At 36.7% G+C, this 23,633-nt stretch overlaps 1 protein-coding gene across 3 annotated transcripts in view; it reads right to left on the minus strand.

Moving 5' to 3' along the window:
• The window catches only part of CEP120 (centrosomal protein 120), a 78,987-nt gene that overhangs the window by 46,046 nt on the left and 9,308 nt on the right, over window positions 1–23,633 (minus strand). For 2 of the 3 annotated variants that reach the window (XM_029216594.1, XM_029216595.1), the window contains exons 5-10: window positions 23,107–23,248; window positions 13,067–13,215; window positions 5,289–5,486; window positions 3,385–3,612; window positions 2,196–2,412; window positions 566–743 (exon numbers count right to left, since the gene is read on the minus strand). In XM_029216594.1, the coding sequence (XP_029072427.1) occupies window positions 566–743; window positions 2,196–2,412; window positions 3,385–3,612; window positions 5,289–5,486; window positions 13,067–13,215; window positions 23,107–23,248 (1,112 nt within the window). The remainder of the gene's footprint in view (window positions 1–565; window positions 744–2,195; window positions 2,413–3,384; window positions 3,613–5,288; window positions 5,487–13,066; window positions 13,216–23,106; window positions 23,249–23,633) is intronic. The other variant, XM_029216596.1, reaches the window with a different exon arrangement.

A 23,633-nucleotide genomic window follows, 5' to 3' on the forward strand; every position in this document is an offset into this window, starting at 1 on the left:
CAAAGCCCAAGCTCAGCAACGAAGACCCAACGCAGCCCAAAATAAATAAATTAAAAAAAACAAAAAAACAAGCCATTATGTAAAAGCCATTTAACTGACTGAAATATATATGTTTCAATTCTCTAAACTGAACAGTGTGGACACTTCCAGTTCATTAGGTATGGTTTTTAGATTCACAGGTATAAAAGGTAGATATTAAGACTATAACCTCCCATTATAACACAGTTTTATAGAAAAATCAGATACTATACTCCCATTATTTTGACCTATGGCACCTTTTCTGGAAACAATACATTTTAAGTTCAAGAGTCACTATATTTTAAAAAGGAACATTAACAAATTATTATCAATACCTACAATTATTAGCAAGACTGTTACCTCTCATACTACCAATGCCACCTTTGATTAAGTTCAAAGTCATTAGGACATAATAGCCTTACGCCCTTTTAGTCCACTGATTTAACAAATGTCATAACTTCTTTGGTGACATTTCTCCTCTGCAAACCCCAAACAGAGGAAAGGCATTTCTCCTCAGAAAATATTCTGAAACAAAATCAAATCATACCTTAATATACAGTTGACTGGAAAACCAACTTCCAAATCACGGATACTCCTTAAGTCTATTGAAAAGCAAAAATGATGTGATGTTGCAGGAACAGCAATTTTCTGTCCTGAAGCTGTTCCTGAAGCAATGGATGTAGTCACTGGCTGGGCCAGTAAAGCAGGTTCAGAAGAACTGACAGCTAAAATGAACATAAAAATTAAAAAAAAAATTGTTTGCTGACAATTTCTCTTAAGTTATTCAGATAATTTAAAGATATCATCTCATTTACCTTCAAGCAAAGACTTGACTATCTGATTTTATAAACATATGAATTGAGGCATAAACTTCTTAAAGTGACTTATCCAATATTATGTAGGCTTTAATTCCCATTATAGAACTGTGTAAAGAAAAGAGCTTACTCTCACTCTCAACATATATTGCAAAACATAAAAGCATACAGTACCAATGCGGTAATGTATGATAGCAGCCTGGCAGGCACTAATATTTCTAAGAGACAGGTGAATATAGCTTAGTATTTGAAGGGTTGTATTTGAGACTTATTGCAGATATCATTACATCACTTTTTAAAAAGTAGTTTGGTTAGGGTTTAAAATGTAGTTTGTTAGACTATGTCTAACAAAAAACTAAAACTTGACAGAGAGACAATATCATATGATATTGCTTGTATGTGGAATCTAAAAAAATGGTACAAATGAACTTATTTACAAAACAGAAACAGAGTCACAGATATAGAAAACAAACTTATGGTCACCAAGGGGGAAAGGGGAGGGGAAGGGATAAACTGGGAGATTGGGATTGACATAGACACACTACTATATATAAAATAGATAACTAATAAGGACCTACTGTATAGCACAGGGAACTCTACTCAATACTCTGTAATGGCCTGTATGGGAAAAGAATCTAAAAAAGAGTGGATATATGTATATGAATAACTGATTCACTTTGCTGTACACCTGAAACTAACACACCTTTGTAAATCAACTATACTCCAACAAAAATTAAAAACAAACAAAAACACAAAAACTTGAAAAGACAGAGGTATCTAGTCCAATCCTATTATACACCAGAGATGTTTAATGAATGGGCCAAGTCCTATAGCTACTCAGTGACAGACCTATAACTTGCACCCAAACTTCTAACTCCTAATCTACCACTGCTCTTACAATTTATACTACTAAATTTAACTGTAGATTCTTACGTAACAGATGGAAAAATTTTATAAGACCAGATAAATATGCATTCTCAGACTGTCTCAACTTTAGGATCAAAAATGATTATTTTAAGTTTACTATAAGAGGCAGTTAGTATCTCTTTTCTCTAAAATTCCAGTGAAATTGAGATACTGAAGAGTTTGCTAACAATCTATTAGAAAGAACTATATTCTTTAATTTCTTTTGAATAAGCTACTATTTCTAGTATGAAAATAAATGAAAAATTCTCTTACCTTTTAGCAAATTCTACTATGAAGTTAAGTAAATTGCAATTACTTTAATCTGATTCTTTTTTTTACATTGGCTTTTTAAAAAACTCAATTTTTACTTAGCACCCATGAAAACTCGCACAGTCATTTATTAGATGGCTGAAAAATCTATACCTAAAAGATAGATCTGTGAAAAGAATACCTTACCCTTTGGATTGGGTTTTGTGTCCTTATCATACTGTAAGCTTTCCACTTCACTTTCTGTTGCGTCGTCTCTTGTTGGAGGTGACTGACTGTGAGGTGGAACAGGGGACACGCGTGGAGACTTGGCCCCAGTGTGTGTCTTCTCCTTTGTGGGGGTGAAAACTGTCTTCTTTGAATGGTGTGGCTCATGTTCATTCTGGGTCTTTAATTCAATTAAAGACTAAAAACAATTTTTAAATAAAGTATAATTTGCAAAGAACTCTCCTTCATAATTAAGCAAAAATCGTGATGTTGTTTTTAAAAAATATTAGCTTCCTTTCCCAGTTTAGACATTCCTAGTCTATTTCTCTTCATAATTTGCAAATTTTCTTATAGCATCTAGGACCATAAAAAGGAAGATGAACAGGAAGGAAATATGATATCCAGAGCTCCGTATCAAAATGCATCCTAATGCATAAGAAGGGATATTCAATAAAAGAAGTCAGGCATAGGTGTCCTTGGGAATGGTTATTCCTACCAAAGCAATACAAAGGAGGTCTATATTACTAAAAAACAAACAAAAAACCAAAAACCCAGAAGTCTAGTATGATTTTCTTCCTTTGCTCCACTATCCTCTAAAAATACACGCATATATGTCTTTTTAAACTCTCACTTCAGTTCACAGCCTACATAAAAATCAGTTCTTTAAAAGAAACATGACACTAAAGTTGATTCTGGGGCTATATATAATCAAAAAACATATATGTTCAAATGAATGTCTCTATTGCCTAGAGACAGTATGAGGACTATAAAATACTGAGCCAAAAACCTTATCTTAGCTAAGGCTGAGTCAACCAAAAAGGATCCATTAACGCAGGTTACCAGAAACTGGGTCTAAAAATATTCTCTTCTACCGTAGTCCCTCTTCTGCCACAGTCACTGACTACGAGCTGGGGGTGTGGGGAATGGTTTTCACTACATGAAAAGATTGGACTGAAGGGCTCTGGACAGTGTCACCTATGAAATGTGGCAGAAGCCACAGCACTTTTCAGAAGGGTCTCTTTGGAGAGGAGGTTATCATATAATGAAGGCCACTACCTAAGAATAATAAATACTTTCTTATGCGGGGTAATGCTTCTGAAGGTCAACTTTTGTGACTAATCATGAACTACATCGAAGAAGCTGGAGGAGGGGAAGGAGGGTCACTACTTGCCTGGGCATCTAAGCCTTCTCTCTGCAGAGCCACAGACACTCCCACAGTGGGGGCTAGATCCACAGGAACAGGTGCAAGCTTTTGTTTGGCTCGGTTTGGAGGGTCCAGAATAAAAGCACCTTCAACTGTGACTGGGCGATGGTTGATCTCTGTACTACCCTTTTTCAGTAGTCCGGTTAAGGGTATTTCTGTACTTCCCAGTGACTGGTCTCCACAGCAGAGGTGGATCTAATATGACAGGGAAAATCAAAATCAGGCTTTATATTTTCTCCTTTATTCTAAACACACAAACTTAACAAAAAGTTATAAAATGATCCATAGAAGGAAAACAGAATGCAGATTATCTTATTGACCTGCAGTGACTAAGGTACTCACACATGATTGTTAAAACTGTTGCTAAAGCACAAAATTTACCCAGAACTCAATAATAAAGTTATTAATTCTTTTCATTTTTCCTTTCAGTACTGTACCCTCCTATGTTATCACATTCTCTTTTCTGTCTCTTTGGTGAGCTATGGTTACTTTAATATTTTACTATGCTATCTTACATATGCAAATTATATCATGAATATATGAATTTAAACGGAAAACAAATACATCAAGCATCTTTTCTATTTCCATTATAACATTAAACACAGTTCTTAAAAAATAAGTGAGTGGGTCCAGCCCTATTTGGAAATTAAAGAACCTCAAATAATTCTGTTTTATTCACCCATAAAACACCATGAATGTTTCTTTCTCTCTTTTTTTGCTTTTCAAACTTTATATATAAAACAGAGTGCTTAACAGTGAAAGGTAAAAGAGAATACCTCTGGGGTGGTGGAATGTACCGTTAATCACTGCTAGCTAATCAAAACTTAAACATTACCACCTTTTGCAACGACCAAAAAAAAAAAAGAAAGGCTGCTCCAGATATGTGTCACATAACTATTCTTTTCCCTTACTACATTGAAGCCACAGCAAACCTAGTATTCATATGAACAATGAATACTAGGTATTCATTGAGGCCCGCTTACCACAAAACAAAACAAAACTTTTAATTCTACTATCAGCAATGACCTATAACAGTCCTAATGTTATTAGGTGTGATATTTTTAATGGGCTGGAGAGAAAGGATTTTTATGACTTAAATGTCCATGAGAATCAAACTAATAAATAGTTTTGGTAAGGAATTTTATAAGATAAAATTCAAAGTGCTTTTTTCCTGCATTTCATTTTATATAATCTTCAACTTTCTAAATAAATACCTTGGATTTAGCAGCACCACCTCTAAAATTTAGTTCCACTAAAATTTCTTAATGCCTCTTTTCACTATCCACTCAAAACGCAAAGTCTAATGAATGATCACTTTACTATATAAAAAAATGACTACCCCACCCTACTTCACCACCCATTTCAGTCTGATTAAAATTAATCATAACAAACAGAAAAGTAATTTTGGACTAGATAAGGTTCACTTTTAAATAAAGTCCAATTTAAAACTGGTTTACAAAACTACCAAGTTCAAGAACAGGTTTTAGAAAGTTGTTTTATCTCTTTGATTTTAATAGCAATAAGGTGTATAAATTCTGAAATCTAGAGTGTGATCTGTGTAGTGACAGCTAATCTCCACTAACAATAATAAAACCTGCCTGGTGCCCGCAGCTTTAAGCTCCAGGTACAACTTTTTATTATAAATGACCGATAACTGATCTACCGCTTTCCACAGTAACAAAGTAAGGCGGTATCTCTCCTAAAATTCTGAAATAACTGTCATGATGTGACTGTACAAGTCAGGATAATTCCTTAAAAATTAAAAGATGTGGCAGAAAGATGATATCCACTTCAGAAATAAGACAGAGTTTGGGTACCTCTTTAATGCTTAAAAAATCATCTCATAGGAAACAATTCTCTGCCATACCTACCTGTAGTTTAGACTGAAGAGCCAGGTAAACACGAAGAATTTCTATACTGCTACGTATTCGAACAGATGCTCTCTCTGGCTCAAAGTCTGGGTTGATCAAATCATTGAAGGGTTCATTTGTAACATCATTCCCCAGTAAAGAATAGTAAAAGAAAAACTCAGGCCGTCTTTCTGGAAGTTTCATGGTACATGGAATTAACTAAATATTTAAGAAAAAAAAGGATTATTATATTATAAACCACTAAACATCCTTAAAGATGTCTGACAACCTCCAGAAATATTTACTAAAATGATTTTTTATTTCAAGCCTTAAATTAATAACTCAAAATTTCTAAATCTCTGCCAAATTACTACCAAATCACTAGTTTAATTTTTAAAGGTTTATCTTACACAAGCACAGAGACTAAAATGTTTTTATACATTAATGTTGTTTTAAAGCTTATGTTTCATTCAACTAGTCGATGAAAACTCCATAAAAGTTCTTTTAGAAGAAAGTGGTCAAATATTTTACACTGAGCTTTCCTTATTTCCGCATATCCTTACTCCACCATCCTCTCTGTAAATGAGAGAAGGTTTTTTAAAAAATCTTAATCCAAGCTATTTACTATAACTTCTTTGATGGGAAAAAAAAAAAAAGCTTTGTAGCTACTCTTACAAAACTTGGAGACCTATAAATTAAGTTACAAAAGGCTGTCTTCCGCCCACTGTGAGGAGCTGCTGCAGGGGGAAAATGGAGCCCTTCACAAATGAAATGTTTACTGGGGGTGGAACAAGATGGCGGAGGAGGACATGAGCTCACCTCTTCTCAAGAAAACACCCCAAATCACAACTAACTGCTGAACAACCATCGACAAAAAAAAAAAAAAAGATGGAACCTACCAAAAAAGATATCCTACATCCAAAGACAAACAAGAAGCCACAAGGAGATGGTAGGAGGGGCACAATCACGATAAAATCAAATCCCATACCTGCTGGGTGGGCAACCCACAAACTGCAAAATAATTATATCTCAGAGGTTCTCCCACTGGAATGAAAGTTTTGAGCCCCATATCACAATCCCCAGCCTGGGGGTCTGGAATCAGGAGGCAGAGCCTGCAAGGCATCTGGCATTGAAGGCCAGAGGGATTTGATTGCAGGAAATCCACAGGACCAGGGGAAACAGAAGCTCCTCTCTTGGAGAGTGCACGCAAGGTCTTGTGTGCACCAGGAACCAGGGGAAAGAGCAATGACCTCATAAGAACCTGGGCCAGACCTAATTGCTGGTATTGGGGGGTCTCCTGTAGAGGCAGGGGTTGGCTGTAGCTCACTACTGAGATAAAGACACTGGTGGTTGTACTTCTGGAGAGTACCCATTGGCATGAGCCCTCCTAGAAGCCACCATTTTCTCACCAAGACCTGGCCCTATCCAACAGCCTCTAGGCTCCAGTACTGGGATGCTTCAGGCCAAACAACCAACACAGCCCCACTCATCAGCAGACAGGCTGCTTAAAGCCTTCCTGAGCCCACAACTTCCTGATAAACACACCCCTTGACATGGCCCTGCCCACCACAGGGACAAGACCCAAGTCCACCCACCAGTGGGTAGGAACAAGTCCTTCCCACCAGGAAGCCTGCACAAGCCACTAAGACCAGCCTCATCCACCAGGGGGCAGAGAGCAGAAGCCATAAGAATTACAACCCTGCAGGCTGCAGAATGGAAACCGCAATCACAGAAAGACAGACAAAATGACATGACAGAGGAATATGTCCCAGACAAAGGAACAAGATAAAACCCCAAAAGAACAAGTAAGTGAAGTGGAGATAGGCAATCTACACGAAAAAGAATTCAGAGTAACGATAGGAAAGATGATCCAAGGTCTTGGAAAAAGAATAGAGCCACAGATTGAGAAGATACAAAAAATGTTTAACAAAGAGCTAGAAGATCTGAAGAACTAAGAGATGAACAATAAAATAACTGAAAAGAAAAATACACTAGTAGAAATCAATAGCAGAATAAACAAGGAAGAAGAACAGATAAGTGATCTGGAAGAAAAAATGGTGAAAATCACAACTACAGAGCAGAATAAAGAAAAAAGAATGAAAAGAAGTGAGGATACTCTCAGAGGCCTCTGGGACAACATTAAGAGCACCAACATTTGCAATGCAGTAAGTCCCTTAAATACGAACTTTCAAGTTGCGAACATGCATCTGGTTCCAGCAAGGAACCAGAACCTGTGCCATCAATGTCAGGCATGAGTGAAACTGCAGCTTACCCTCCATCTATTGCTGATAATCCTTCAGATTTACCATCTCCCACCTCCTCTCCCTCCTCCAGTCAGTAACTCTTCTTGCCTGTTTACTTGATGCCAGCCCCTGTATGCCAGCTGTTGTACTGTACTACCATACATTTCAAGGTACTATACTGTAAGATTAGAAATGTTTTCTTCATTTTTTGTGTTTTTTATGTATTATTTGTGTGAAAAGTATTATAAACCTATTACAGTACATTACTATACAGCTGATTGTGTTAGTTGGGTACCCAGGCTAACTTCATTGGACTTTCGAACAAATAGGACTTACAAACACACTCTCAGAACAGAACTCATTCGTATGTAGGGGACTCACTGTATAGGGGTCCCAGAAAAGGAGAGAAAGGACCTGAGAAAATATTTGAAGAGATAATAACTGAAAACTTCCCTAAAATGGGAAAAGAAATAGTCACCCAAGTCCAGGATGTGCAGAGACTCCCAGGCAAGACAAACCCAAGGAGGAACATGCAGAGAACACGTTTATCAAACTGACAATAATTAAAGACAAAGAGATAATATTAAAAGCAACAAGGGAAATGCAACAAATAACATACAAGGGAATCCCTATAAGGTTATCAGCTGATTTTTCAGCAGAAACTCTGCAGGCCAGAAGGGAGTGGCACAATATATTTCAAGTGATGAAAGGGCAAAACCTACAACAAATAATACTCTACCCAGCAAGGCTCTTGTTCAGATTTGATACAGAAATCAAAAGCTTTACAGACATGCAAAAGCTAAGAGAATTCAGCACCACCAAACCAGCTTTACAACAAATCCTAAAGGAACTTCTCTAGGTAGAAAAGAAAAGGACACAACTAGAAACAAGAAAATTACAAATGGGAAGGCTCACCAGTAAAGGCAAACATAATGTAAAGGTAGTAAATCATCCACACACAAATATGCTCAGAGGGGAACAGCAGGGAGTTTCCTTAAAAAACTAAAAATAGAGCAGCCATACGATCCAGCAATCCCACTCCTGGACATATATCCAGAGAAAACCATGGTTTGAAAGGATACATGCACCCCAACGTTCACTGCAGTGCTGTTTACAATAGCCAAGGCATGGAAACAACCTAAATGTCCATCGACAGATGAATGGATAAAGAAGATGTGGTACACATATACAATGGAATATTACTCAGCCATTAAAAAAAAATGAAATAATGCCATTTGCAGCAACATGGATGGACCTAGAGATTATCGTACTAAGTGAAGTCAGACAGAGAAATAAAAATATCATATGATATCACTTATATGCGGGAAAAAAATGATACAAATGAACTTATTTACAAAACAGAAACAGATCTGCAGACATGGAAAATAAACTTATGGTTAGCAAAGGGGAAAGGTGGGGGGGAGGGATAAATTGGGAGTTTGGGATTGACATATATGCAGCACTATATTTAAAACAGATAACCAACAAGGACCTGCTGTATAGCACAGGGAACTCTGCTCAGTATTCTGTAGTAACTTAAGTAGAATATATATATATGTATGTATGTATAACTAAATCATTTTGCTGTACACCTGATACTAACACAACATTGTAAAGCAACTACAGTATAATATAAAATTAAAAAAAAAAAAAAAAAAGGATGTCTTCCATACTAGGAGTGTTACTTCTCAAAGCTGGTAGTTTCCTGGCTATGTGACATGAAGACATGCGATGCTTGTCGCATAAAATGCAAAATACCTTCTAACAGTCCTTTAATGTTTGCTAGCACATTGTTAAAAGTAACAAACTATAAGTAACTGACATGTTCTGCAACAGGAGATGGCTTAAAAATATTATAGTTATCAAACAATATGGCTCCTAAATAATGATATAGTGACATGAAAGTTACCTAAAATATTTTTAGGTCAAAAAAACTTACAGGACAGTTTGTAAGTCTGTAAGTTTGTGAAAATAAAAGTAAAAGATTAAAATAACCCAGTACTGAGCACACAGTAAATAGTCAATAAAGTTATTTTATATTAAATATATTTTATATACAAAGCAAGTTATTACTTTAATCCTATACTTTAAAATGTATTTGTTTGATTAGATTTTAATCATGTGGATTTTAATCATGTAGATTTATATTTATTGAGAGCCAGCACCTATACACTTTTAGTTGTTGAGAGCACAAATTCTGGAGTAAGCCCCGACCCTCAACTTTGGTTCCACCAATGGCTTCCTATGAGACTTCAGACAAGTACTTAATCACTCTGTACCTCCATTTCTCTTAGGGTTCTTGGAAGGATTAAAAGAGATAATACATGTTCACTTCTACAAGTCGGCCTAGCACATAGTCAGCTATTATGTGAACGGGAAAATATCTGAGGAAAAGAATATACTGCTCTTATGGGTGATTATTTCTGAGGAGTTTAATTAAAAGAGACTTTCATTTTCTTTTACTTTCTTCCATAGTCAGAAAGCAATAAAAATTTTAAGAAATAAAGATAGCCGTTTTATATTTCATAGCACATTTAATTCTAAGTAATTTCCACTAAGAGAAGAGATGCTTTTAAAAATCCTTTATCATCCTTGGATTTAGAAACAGGTTTTTTGCCCTAATTTCAATATTTAAAAAGGAAGCAAGATTATCACAATCCAGTATTCTTACTCTAATTTCATTCCTGCATTCTACTACTTTACAGTATCAATGTTCTAAGACACTTGTGTGCATCTGAAAGGTATGTTTGTTTATCGCTAGATGCTTTCTCACACTACCTTTGACTAGCTTGAGAAGAAAAAAACTAAACTATTTTTTAAAATCCTTGGCTTGTCCATAAAGAGTGAAAAAAGCAAACAAGTAATACTAAGCAGTATCAAGGGATGAATAAATTATTGGGCTTAATTTTTTGTGTTTTAAAAAATTATTGTAAAATACACATAACAGAAAATTTATCATTTTAACCATTAAAAACTGTGCAGTTCAGGAACATTAAGTACATTCACAATGTTGTGCAACCATCACCGCTACCTAGTTCCAGAACTCTTCCATCACCCCAAACAGAAACACCAGAACCACTGAGCAGCCACCCCTATTCCACTCCCCCATAACTTCTCCCTCCCCTGGTGACCACAAATCTGCGTTTTGTCTTTATTGGTCTGCCCATCTGGATATTTTATATAAATGGACTCATACAGTATGTGACCTTTTGTGTCTGGCTTATTTCACTCAACATGTTTACAACATTCATCTTTGTTGTAGCATGTATCAGTACTTCATTTCTTTTATAGTTAAATAATACTCCAGAGTGTGTGTGTGTGTGTGTGTGTGTGTATTTATTTATTTTGTTAATCTATTCATCCATAAATGGACATCTGGGTTATTTCTGTAATATTCTGGGATACTGTAAATAGTGCTGCTATGAACATTTATGTACAAGTTTTTATCTGAATACCTTGTTTTCAATTCTTTTGATATATACCCAGTAGTGAAATTGCTGGGTTCTATGGTAATTCTGTTTAATCTTTTGAGGAACCTACTTGGCTTAATTTTTATCAGAGATAGCAAATAGCTTGCCAGACATCAATCTGTTTTTTTATTTTTAACTAAACTGAGTGACTTGTCCTAAAAAGTTACTTTGTATTACCAAGAACTGTATTAGTTTTAGTCGTGGATTCAGTAGGTCAATTACCCACAAGCTTTCACTATATAAATATAGGTTCACACATACAAACTACAGGTTAAGCACATTAGTTTTATCTCATTCCTCATGCACACCCACAAGGCTGGTACTACTGCCACCATACAACTGAGAAAATTCAAGTCTGAGAAAGGTTAAGTAAGTTGCCTAAGTTAAAGAAGCCAGTAAGTAGTGAGAATTAGATTCCAACTCAAATTGATCTTACTCCAAAACCCCTTCAGAGACAAGAGAGCAAAATATGGGAACAAGAGAATGTGGAGAGTGACCATATGGCCAGAAATTCCTAGGATATTTACTAGCTAAAAAACTTTCTCAAAACTTGGTTTCCTCATCTCAAAAATGAAAATAATAATCCCCTAAAGTTGTGCTAGGATTAAATACAACATTAGCAAAGTAGTGAACACATACCTATTTCACAAAACATAACACAAGTAAAATTATGCCTTCCTAGGGAGTTGAAAAAATATTTTTAAAAATAAAGTAGCAATTTAAAATACTTTGCAGGTATTTAATAATAACACAGTAAAAACACAGTAGACTCACTATCTAATGTGTGTTCTGATGTGGTTAATGAACGAACAGTGGACATCTAGCTTCCCCCCCAACCAGGGTGGCATATTAAGCCGGGGCAATCCACAAGCAGAGCTTTTTGAAGAGAGGAAAAAAAGGAAATTGATGGAGAGAGACAAAATCACATATATATAGTGTCAATGAGAAAATGACAGTACCAAATTGGGAAAGAAAAAGCTCAAAGAATACGTATATATAAAAAGTACTTTTTGTAGTGGGCATGAATTCAGTGTGACAGAGCTAAACACATTTCCTGAGAAAAATCTGTACCTGATAGATCTTATTAAGATTTCGTGTCGTCACTAACTCATATTTCACTTATGAATGCGGATTATCTGGGAAAGTGAATAGTCTGATAAAAATTTTAAAGTCATAAGCCATATTCTCTATTTTTTAAAGTATTAATTTATTTCAGGTGCTATAGATCAACATAATGTCAAAAAATCTGGACTCGATCCTGAAAAGGACAATGAAATAACAGCTACTTTTGTGTTGAACCATTGCTGGGAGGAAGCAATCGGCAACAGGCCCTGAGCATCCCTGCACATTCTTGCTGAGTGTAACAAGAATGCAAGGCCCTGACCACTCTTACCCAGGCCATCTCCCAGCGTTGTTTATGCAGATCATAACTTTCATAAAGTAACGTGTCTTCCCAGACAAAGACCTAGACTACTTACAGTAAAAGTCGTATATTCCCTAAGTTCTGTGTTCCTCAGCTGTGACACACTCCCAATGAGTGTGGAGCAACCACCTGAGCCCCTCTACGTCACCTCCATGGGACTTGGGATGGGGGAACTGAAAGAAATATGCTGATATTCATGTTGCTTGCTGTGCTAAGAGTAGTATACTCCTTTCTCTCTGACCCAAGAATCTTCTGTCTTCTGGCAGCATTTAGGCTAATTTGTTAGTGTGTAAATAACGTAAAATCTAATCCCAGACCTGACAGCTATTAAGGTCTGACTGAGACAATGTTCCCAACATTGTATATTTCTCCAAAAAGTAAAGTATTTAACACTTAGAAAAAAATCATTTCATAACAGTCTTTACAATGTGAAACAATGCTTATTTATGGTCTTTCTTTTAAATTCTAAGAGATTTAATTTATTCTCTTACTACCAAGATCATCCCAATTTATTCTTTTCCTAAAACAAAAATGCTTTCTGATATGAAAGACAACATTTTTCTAAATTATTTTTGTAAGTCTACTTGCGAGTCTTTTTAATACCTAAAAGACAGATTTTAAAAATAAAATGTTTTCAAGTTCTTCATGAATCACTCATCTCACCTGCTCCAACTGGGTGGCGAATGCTATGGTCACGGACATCATGAAGAATTCAGTACAATTCTCTGCTGGTCCAATCTGATGATAGCCTCCCTCCTCATTCAGCACCGCCACAATGTCCTTTGCGTCAAGTCCAGACAGGCTGGCAGGTACTTTATGGAAAAAAACACAATTAAACTACATTGTAGTTTGCTGGTTATACTTTTTAATTTACTTGGCAGTTTTCACAGATACAGTTAATATCTCAGTAAGGTTTCCTTTGATTTCAATTTAATAAACCATGTAGAAAAGGTATCACAGGTTGCCCCAAGGAAGTGAATCTAAACTGCGAACTGAAAAATAAGTAAAACTTGGCTAAAAAGAGCAAGGTGACTAGACAGAGAATGAGGGAGTGGAAAACAGTGTTCTAGGCAGAAGAAACAACATATACAAAGACACTGAAGCAAGAGAAAGCATGTGGTTAGAGAACTGAAATAGATATGGCATGCTGGATCATAGAGTGAGGACTCAGGTACAGAAAGTGGGGAGAGGCCATATCATAAAGAGCTTCCTTGAATGCCATGCTGAAACATTTGGATAGTTTTCTAAGAATAAGAGAAAACAATAAAACAATTTTGAGGAGAGAAGAGATATAATCAAATAGGCTTCGTTATGAAGAGACTGGAGAGGGACAAGGATTTTTCAAAACTGATTAAGGAAAAAAACAAAACTACACAAAACTAAAATAATAGACAATATTCAGTGTCAGGGAGATTGCCAGCAGGTTGGCACTCTCCACATTGGTAGGTCCAGACTAGTACAACCTTTTGGAGGGTAATATATCAGGGCTTATCAAAATTTTGTATCTGCATACCCTGTAAACCAGCAATCCTCGACTCCTTCAGGAGTTAAGCCAAAAGAAATGTGCTTACAGTAGCACTAGCTAAAAACAGTTTAATGGTTAAGAGTATAGACACTACATTCACATAGACCAAAGTTCCAACCCTAGTTCTGTCATTCAGTAGTTGTATGGGAAAATTATATGATCTCCTTTAGTCTCCATTTTTCCTTCCGCAAAGCTTTTACAGTGTTGTTGAGAAGACCAAATTAGATAACAAAAGCACTTAGCACAGTACCTGACAATTAAGTACTTTAATAAAGGTAGCCATTAAATAGTAAGGTCAGCAGAGCTTAAGAGGTCAAAATACTAACTATGACAGGTCTCACATTATCAGAAAGGGAGAACACTAGGATAAATCTTGTGGTGTAGGATTAAAAGGATTGAATGTGTCAATGTGAATATATGTTGTTCAGTATATATATAGGCAAATCGATATATAAAGTATATAGGTATATATACATGTGTCTGTGTATATGTATCCATGTGTCTGCGTGTGTATGTATACATACATGGGAACAACACCCCAAGAGCACACCTAGCAGCTGGATCTTGACTTGTAAACATCATTCTTTTCTAAAAAGAAGCAGGGCTCCTTAAAGTAATGGCTGAATCCAGGGCTGAGATAGGAAAATTATTTGATGAACCTGGACCATCTTCTTGTATCAGGAAAAAGAAACAAAAGCTCAAAGAGACTTCCCTGGTGGTCCAGTGGTAAAGAATCCGCCTTCCGATGCAGGGGATGCGGGTTGGATCTCTGATCAGGGAACTAAGATACCACATGCTGCAGGGCAACTAAACCTGCACACCACAGCTACTGAGTCCGCGCACTCTAGAGCTCGTGCACCACAACTAGAGAGCCCATGTGCTGCAACTACTGAGCCTGCGCACTCTAGAGCCCACACCATGACTGGAGCGAAGCCCGCGAGCCACAACAAAAAATCCTGCATGCCACAACGAAGATCCCATGTGCTGCAACTAAGACACAACACAGCCAAATAAATAAATAAATAAATAAACTTTTTTTTTTAAAAAAGCTCAAAGGATTATTGAGATCATAAAAAGGAAACAGAAGAAGCTTGAAGGGGTTCTCAATGCCCAAATCTGGGACAAATAATGATGGTTAAAGATTATAACCCGCTAAATAAAGAGAAAACTGTCAAGTCCATACTTAGGCAATACAAATAAGTGAATAAATTGAAGGTATAATGAAGAATAAATATTTTTCTTATTTTCTAAATCTTCCCCACAAAATATTTATTAAGTACAAAAGAAAACAAAAATTTATAGTTGAGAACAGACACACACCACCATAATCAAGTAATCAAGTGATCATAATCAGTAGTGAGACTAAATCAAAATAGTGCGCCACCTGATAAGATGCAATGAGAACAGAGCATCTTAATAGGCCTGCCAAAGATGCATAACCAAAATCTAGTACCAGACAAGCCCAAACAGTACAGGGGACACAGCCTCACCAAGACTGAAACCTAATCACAAGACTATAGAATGCTTCCCCTCCCCCTTATCGCTATATTACTAAAAGTCTATTTTCCTTTACCCAGTATATCATGTCCATCTTTCAATAAAAAATTACAAGGCACACTAAAAGGCAAAAAAAAAAAAAAAAAATCCATAATCTACACTTCAATCTTAGGAAAACAGAAAAAGAGGAGCAAATTAAATCCAAAGTAAGCAGAAGAAGAGAAACAATAAAAACTAGAGCAAAAATCAATGAAATTGAAAACAGGAAATCAATGGAGAAAAAATTTAACAAAATCAAAATCTGGTTCTTTGAAAAGATCAATAAAATCAATAAGCATCTAGCCAGCCTAAGAAAATAAAGAAGACACAAATTACTATTAACAGAAATGAAAAAAGGGACATCACTACCGATTCCCATGGACATTAAAAGTTTAATAAAGGAATGCTATGAACAACTCTATGCCCACAAGTTCGATAACCTAGATGAAATGGACAATTCCTTTCAAAAACACAATCTGCTAAAACACACACAAGAAGAAACAATCAGAATAGGCCTATATCACTTAATGAAATTGAATCAATAACTTTAGAGAACAGAAAACACCAGATCCAGAAGGATTCACTGGTGAATTCTACCTAACATTCAAGGAAGAAATTATACCAATGCTCTACAATTTTTTTTTTTCCACAAGACAGAAGCAGAGGGAATACTTCCTAACTCATTATATGAGACTAGCATTATCCTAATATGAAATCCAAGCAAAGACATTACAAGAGAAGAAAACAACAGACCAATATCTCATAAACATAGATGTAAAAATCCTCAACAAAGTATTAGCCAATAAAATCAACACAATGTGTAAAAAGAACTATACACCACAACGAAATGGATTTATTCAAGGTACACAAGACTGGTTCAACATTCAAAAAGCCATTAATGTAATCCATCATGTCAACAGGCTAAAGAAGAAAAACCACATGATTGTATTAATACATGCAGAAAAAGCATTTGACAAAATCCAACACTCATTCATGATAAAACACTCTGCAAACTAGAAATAGAGAGTAACCTCCTCACCTGATAAAGAACATCTACAAAAAATCTACAGCTAACATCATACTTAATGGTGAGAAGCTTTCCCACTAAGAACAGGAGTACGGCAAGGATGTCCCCTTTCACTACTGCTTTTCAATAGCACACTGTAAGTCCTAGCTAATGCAGGAACACAAGAAAAGAAACAAAGTCATGCAGATTGGGAAGAAAGACACAAAACTGTCTTTGTTTGCAAGTAACTGTAGAATGACCATCTATGGAAAGACCAAAAACAAAAACAAAACAAAAAAAACCTACTACTGGAACTAATAATAAGCAATTATAACAAGGCTGCAGGAGACAAAGTTAATATGCAAAAGCCAACTGCTTCACTACAGACCAATAATAAACAAGTGGCATTTGAAATTTAAAATACCATTTACAAAAAATTAACTACCACGGAGACAAGATGGCAGAGTAGGGGATGTAAGCTCACCTCTTCCCAAAAAAACACCAAAATCACAGCTAACTGATGAACAACCATCAACAAAAAAAATGCTGGAACCTACCAAAAAAGATATCCTACATCCAAAGACAGAGAAGCCACAAAGACAGGGTAGGAGGGGCGCAAACTCAGTAAAATCAAATCCCATTCCCACTGGGTGGGCGACCCACGAACTGGAAAATAATTATATCACAGAGGTTCCCCCACAGGAGTGAAAGTTCTGAGCCCCATGTCAGGCTCCCTGGCCTGGAGGTCTGGCACGGGAAGGAGGAGCCCCCAGAGCAAACTGGCTTTGAAGGCCTGTGGGGTTTGATCGCAGGAAATCCACAGGACCGGAGGAAACAGAAACTCCACTCTTGGAGGGTGCACACAAGGTCTCATGCACACCAGGACCCAGGTGAAAAAGCAGTGATCTCATAGGAGCCTGGGCCAGACCTACCTGCTGGTACTGGAGGGTCTCCGGGAAAGGCGGGGGGCAGCTGTGGCTCACTGCAGGGACAGAGACATTGGTGGCAGTACTTCTGGGGAGTACTCATTGGCGTGAGCTGTCCTGGAGACTGCAATTTTCTCCCCAAGATCTGGCCCCACCCAACAGCCTGTAGGCTCCAGTGCTGGGACACCTGAGGCCAAACAACCAACAGGGCAGGAACACAGCCCCACTCATCAGGAGACAGGCTGAGTCTTTCTGAGCCCACAGCTTCCCGCTAAACAAATCCCTTGACACAGCCCTACCCACCAGAGGGTCAAGACCCAGGCCACCCACAAATGGGCAGGAAACTCCCACCAGGAAGCCTGCACAAGCCTCTTAGTTGGGCCTCATCCACCAGTGGGCAGAAAGCAGAAGCAAGAACTACAACCCTGCAGTCTGTGGAACAGAAACCTCAATCACAGAAAGTTGGACAAAATGAGATGACAGAGGAGTATGTCCCAGATGAAGGAACAAGATAAAACCCCAGAACTACTACTAAGTGAAGTGGAGATATGCAATCTACATGAAGAAGAATTCAGAGTAATGATAGTAAAGATGATCCAAGATCTCAAAAAAGAATGAAGGCAGAGACTGAAAAGATATAAGAAATGTTTAATAAAGAGCTAGAAGATCTAAAGAACAAGCAAACAGAGATGAACGATACAAGAACTGAAACAAAAAATCCACTAGAAGGAATCAATAGCAAACTAAACGAGGCAGAAGGATGGATAAGTGAGTTGGAAGACAGATGGTGGATATATTGCTGCGGAACAGAATAAAGGAAAAAAAATGGAAAGATATGAGGACGTTCTAAGAGACCCATGGAACAACATTAAAGGCAACAACATTCTCATTACATGGGGTCTCAGGAGGAGAAGAGAGAGAGAAACGGTCCAAGAAAACATCTGAAGAGATCATAGGTGAAAACTTCCCTAACATGGGAAAGGAAACACTCAAATCCACGAAGCGCAGAGAGTCCCAGGCAGGATAAACCCATGGAGGAACAAAGGCCAATATCACTGATGAACATAGATGCAAAAATTCTCAACAAAAAACTGGCAAACCAAATCCAGCAATATATTAAAAGGATCATACACCACGATCAAGTGGGATTTACCCCAGGGATGCGAGGATTCTTCAATATCTGCAAATCAATCAGTGTGATGCACCACATTAACAAACTGAAGAATAAAAACCATGTGATCATCTCAAGAGATGCAGAAAAAGCTTTTCACAAAATTCAATACCCATTTATGATTAAAAACTCTCCAGAAAGTGGGCACAGAAGGAACTTACCTCAACATAATAAGGGCCATATATGAGAAACCCACAGCTAACCATTCGCAATCAGGAACAGCTGAAAGCATTCCATCTCACCACTTTTATTGAACATAGTTTTGGAAGTCTTAGCCATGGCAATCAGAGAAGAAAAAGAAATAAAAGGAATCCAAATTGGAAGAGAAGAAGTAAAACTGTCACTGTTTGCAGATGACATGATACTATACATAAAACATCCTAAAGATGCTACCAGAAAACTACTAGAGCTCAACGATGAATTAGGTAAAGTTGCAGGATACAAGATTAATATACAGAAATCTCTTGCATTTCTATACACTACCAATGAAAGATCAGAAAGAGAAATTGAGGAAACAATCCCATTTACCATCACATCAAAAAGAATAAAATACCTAGGAATAAACCTACCTAAGAAGACAAAGATCTGTACTCTGAAAACTATAAGATGCTAATGAAACAAATCAAAGATGTCACACACAGATGGAAAGATATACCATATTCTTGAATTGGAAGAATCAATATTGTCAAAATGACTATACTATCCAAGGCAATCTACAGATTTAATGCAATACCTATCAAATTACCAATGGCATTTTTTGCAGATCTACAACAAAAAATTTTAAAATTTGTACGGAGACACAAAAGATCCCGAAGAGCCAAAGCAATCCTAAGAAAGAAAAACAGAGCTGGAGGAATCAGGCTCCCCAACTTCAGACTATACTACAAAGCTACAGTAATCAAAACAGTATGGTACTGGTGCAAAAACAGAAAGATAGATCAATGGAACAGGATAGAAAGCCCAGAAATAAACCCACGCACCTATGGTCAATTAATCTTCGACAAAAGAGGCAAGAATATTATAATGGAGAAAAGACAGCCTCTTCAATAAGTGGTGCTGGGAAAACTGGACAGCTACATGTAAAAGAATGAAATTAGAACATTCTCTAACACCATACACAAAAATAAACTCAAAATGGAGTAAAGACCTAAATGTAAGACCGGATACTATAAATCTGTTAGAGGAAATCATAGGAAAAACACTCTTTGACATAAACTGCAGGTATATCTTTTTCAATCCATCTCCTAGAGTAATGGAAATAAAAACAAAAATAAACCAATGGAGTAAAAATAGAGCAACCATATGATCCAGCAATCCCACTCCTGGGCATATATCTGGAGAAAACCATAACTTGAAAAGACACATGTACCCCAATGTTCACTGCAGCACTATTTACAATAGCCAGGACATGGAAGCAACCTAAATGTCCATCCACAGATGAATGGATAAAAAAGATGTGGTACATGTATACAATGGAATATTACTCATTAAAAAGAATGAAATAATGCCACTTGCAGCAATATGGATGGAGATTATCATACTAAGTGAAGTCAGAGAAAGACTAATATGATACCACTTATATGTAGAAATTTTAAAAATATGATACAAATAAACTTATTTACAGAACAGAGACTTACAAACTTAGAGAAGAGACTCATGGTTACCAAAGGGGAAAGGTGGGGAGGAGGGATAAATTGGGAGTTTGGGACTGACATATACACACTACTATATTTAAAATAGATAACCAATAAGGACCTACTGTATAGCACAGGGAACTCTACTCAATATTCTGTAATAACCTAAATGGGAAAAGAATTCGAAAAAGAACAGATATACGTATATGTATAACTGAATCACTTTGCTCTACACCTGAAAGTAACACAACATTGTAAATGAAATATACTCCAATATAAAATAAAAATTTCTTTAAAATGTACCATCAAAAAATAAAATAAAATACCATTTATATTAGCACCCAAAACTATTAAATACTTAGGAATAAATCTAACAAAGCATGCAGAAGATCTATATGAGGTAAACTATAAAACTGCGATAAATAAAGTCAAAGAAGAACTAAATAAGGAAAGATATTCTATGCTAATAGGACAATTCAATACTGTCAGGATGTCAGTCCTTCCCAACTTGATCTACACAATCAACGCAATCCCAATCAAAATCCCAGAAAATTATTTCGTGGACATGGACAAAACGCTTCCGAAGTTTACATGGAGAAGCAAAAGACCCAGAACAGGCAACTCAACACTGAAGAACAACAGAGTTGGAATACTCAACCTCAAGACTTAATATAAAGCTACAATAATCAAGACAGTGTGGTACTGGTGAAACAGACACAAAGATCAGTGAAATAGAATAGAAAGACTAGAAATAGACCAACATAAATACAGTCAACTGATCTTTGACAAAGTAGCAAAGGAAATACAATGGAGCAAAGATACTCTTTCAAAAAGTGGTGCTGGAACAACTGGACATCTACATGTAAAAAAAAAATGAATACAGACACAGACCTTAAAACCTTCACAAAAATGAACTCAAAATGGATCATAGGGCTTCCCTGGTGGCGCAGTGGTTGAGAGTCTGCCTGCCGATGCAGGGGACACGGGTTCGTGCCCCGGTCTGGGAAGATCCCACATGCCGCGGAGCGGCTGGGCCCGTGAGCCACGGCCGCTGAGCCTGCGCGTCCAGAGCCTGTGCTCCGCAACGGGAGAGGCCACAACAGTGAGAGGCCCACGTACCGCAAAAAACAAAACAAAACAAAACAAAAAAAACGGATCATAGACCAGTGTAAAGCACAAAACTTTATTAAATCCTAAAAAGACAATACAGGAAAAACCTGGACGACCTTGGGTATGATAATGACCTTTTAGATGTAACACTGTAGGTACAATGAATGAAAGAACTGATGAGGTGGATTTCATGAAAATTTAGAAACTTCTGCTCTACTAAAAACAATGTCAAAAGAATGAGAAGACAAGTCACAGACTGGAAAAAGTATTTGCAAAAGAGACATCTGATAAAGGACTGTTATCCAAAATATAAAAAGAACTCTTAAAATGCAACAAAACAAAACACACAACCAATTAAAAAATGGGCAAAAGACCTGAACAGACACCTCACTTAAGAAGATATACTGATGGCAAGTAAGCACATGAAAAGATATTAACATCATTTATTACTAGAGAATCGCAAATTAAAACAATGAGACACCACTACACATCTATCAGAATGAACAAAAACAGTGACAACACCAAATGCTGACAAGGACATGGAGGAACAAGAACTCTTATTCACTGCTGGTGGGAATGCAAAATGGTAGTCACTTTGGCAGACAGTTTGTTGGTTTTTTACAAAATTAAATATATTCTTACCATATACTCTTACAGTTTGGCAGTTTCTTATAAAACTAGGCATGCTTTTACCATAGGATCCAGTAATCACGCTCCTTGGTATTTACCCAAATGAACTGAAAACTTAGGTCTGCTCAAAAGCCTGCAGAGATGTCTGTAACAGCTTTATTCCTAACTGCCCCAACTTGGAAGCAACCAAGATATCCTTCAGTAGCTGAGTGTTTAAATAAACAGTGGTACATCCAAACAATGGAATATTATTCAGCTCTAAAAAGAAATGACCTATCATGCCACAAAAAGACACAGAAGAAACTTAAATGCATATTACTAAGTGAAAAAATCCAATCTGAAAAGGCTCCATGCTACATGATTCCAACAATACAACATTCTGAAAAAAGCAAAACTACGGAGATAGTAAGATCAGTAGTTGCCAAGGGTTAGAGGGGCGGGAGGGATGAACAAGCAGAACATAGAGGATCTTCAGGGCAGTGAAACTATTCTGTAGGATACTCCAATCACGGATATGTGTCCTTACACATTTGTCAAAACCTATACAGTGTACAATACCAAGGACAAACCCTAATATTAATTATGGATACTGGGTGATAATTATGTGTCAGTGTGGGTTCATCGATTTCAACAAGTGTACCGCTCTGGTGCGAGATGCTGATAGTGGTGGGGAGGACTGTGTGTGTATGTGGGTATCTGGGAACACTGAGTACTTCCCACTCAATTTTGCTGTGAACCTAAAAATGCTCTAAAAAAAAGGTTTATTAATTAAAAAATAAAGGGGAAAAAAAAATGAAGGTTTTCTTAAACTAAAGCTGAGTTAACAGAGACCAGCATAAGCATTTTTGGCTATCCTGCACTCATCCTAGGAAGAAAATTTTCCTAAATAGCAATTTTTATAAACAATATAAAATTCTGCTTTGTTCTATTATACATATCAAATAAAGAAAAGACAATCTTTCCTATTTCTAATTTTTGTAAACAAGAGATAAGAGCAACAAGCATTCATGTGTAACAATGTCCCAACGTTTGTCTGCTGCTCTAGAGTAAGATCAGTTTACACTCCTGCATTTATCTTCCTATAATACCTCCTCCCCTCCCTTCCTCAAGTTCTAGTGCACAGATATAACTGCTCAGAGAATAACCTTAGAGATGATGTACAAACCTCTTCCATCTCGAGAAGGGGCTCCCTTTGCTTTAAAACTATCCACTGGTGCCTTTGTATCTGTTTCCAAAGCAATGCTTATCTGTATCTCAGACTTGAACTTGGTGTATTTATTACTCAGCAACTGGTACCATTTTGGTGCCTAGAGAGTAACAACAAAACAAAACAAAAGCAAAACTCCTTAATAGTTAATAGGAAATATACAGTAGTGGGAAATGTTTTATAAGCTTCTAAATATACTTCCTGTAGTTTCTCAGTACTTTCTCCTCCTTTAAAGCATTTTCTTTCCCCACATTTTCCTCAAAAGAAATTAATCCTGCTTAGGAAACTAACTGAATTTCCTCATGAAAAAATTAAGTATAAGTTTAGATTGCCTTCCTTGTTTCTACTCCTATGCTTCAACAGGTAATAATATATTAAAGAGGAGGAAACCCAGTACGTGTATTTCTTTCTATCTTCACTCATATCCTTAATCTCACTTCATCCCTTATAACAACAACAAAGACTATCCAATTTTCCATTTCCTA

The sequence above is a fragment of the Monodon monoceros genome, unplaced genomic scaffold, assembly GCF_005190385.1.
Source record: "Monodon monoceros isolate NGI ecotype Baffin Bay Population unplaced genomic scaffold, NGI_Narwhal_1 Super_Scaffold_12, whole genome shotgun sequence".
Lineage (NCBI taxonomy): Eukaryota > Metazoa > Chordata > Mammalia > Artiodactyla > Monodontidae > Monodon > Monodon monoceros.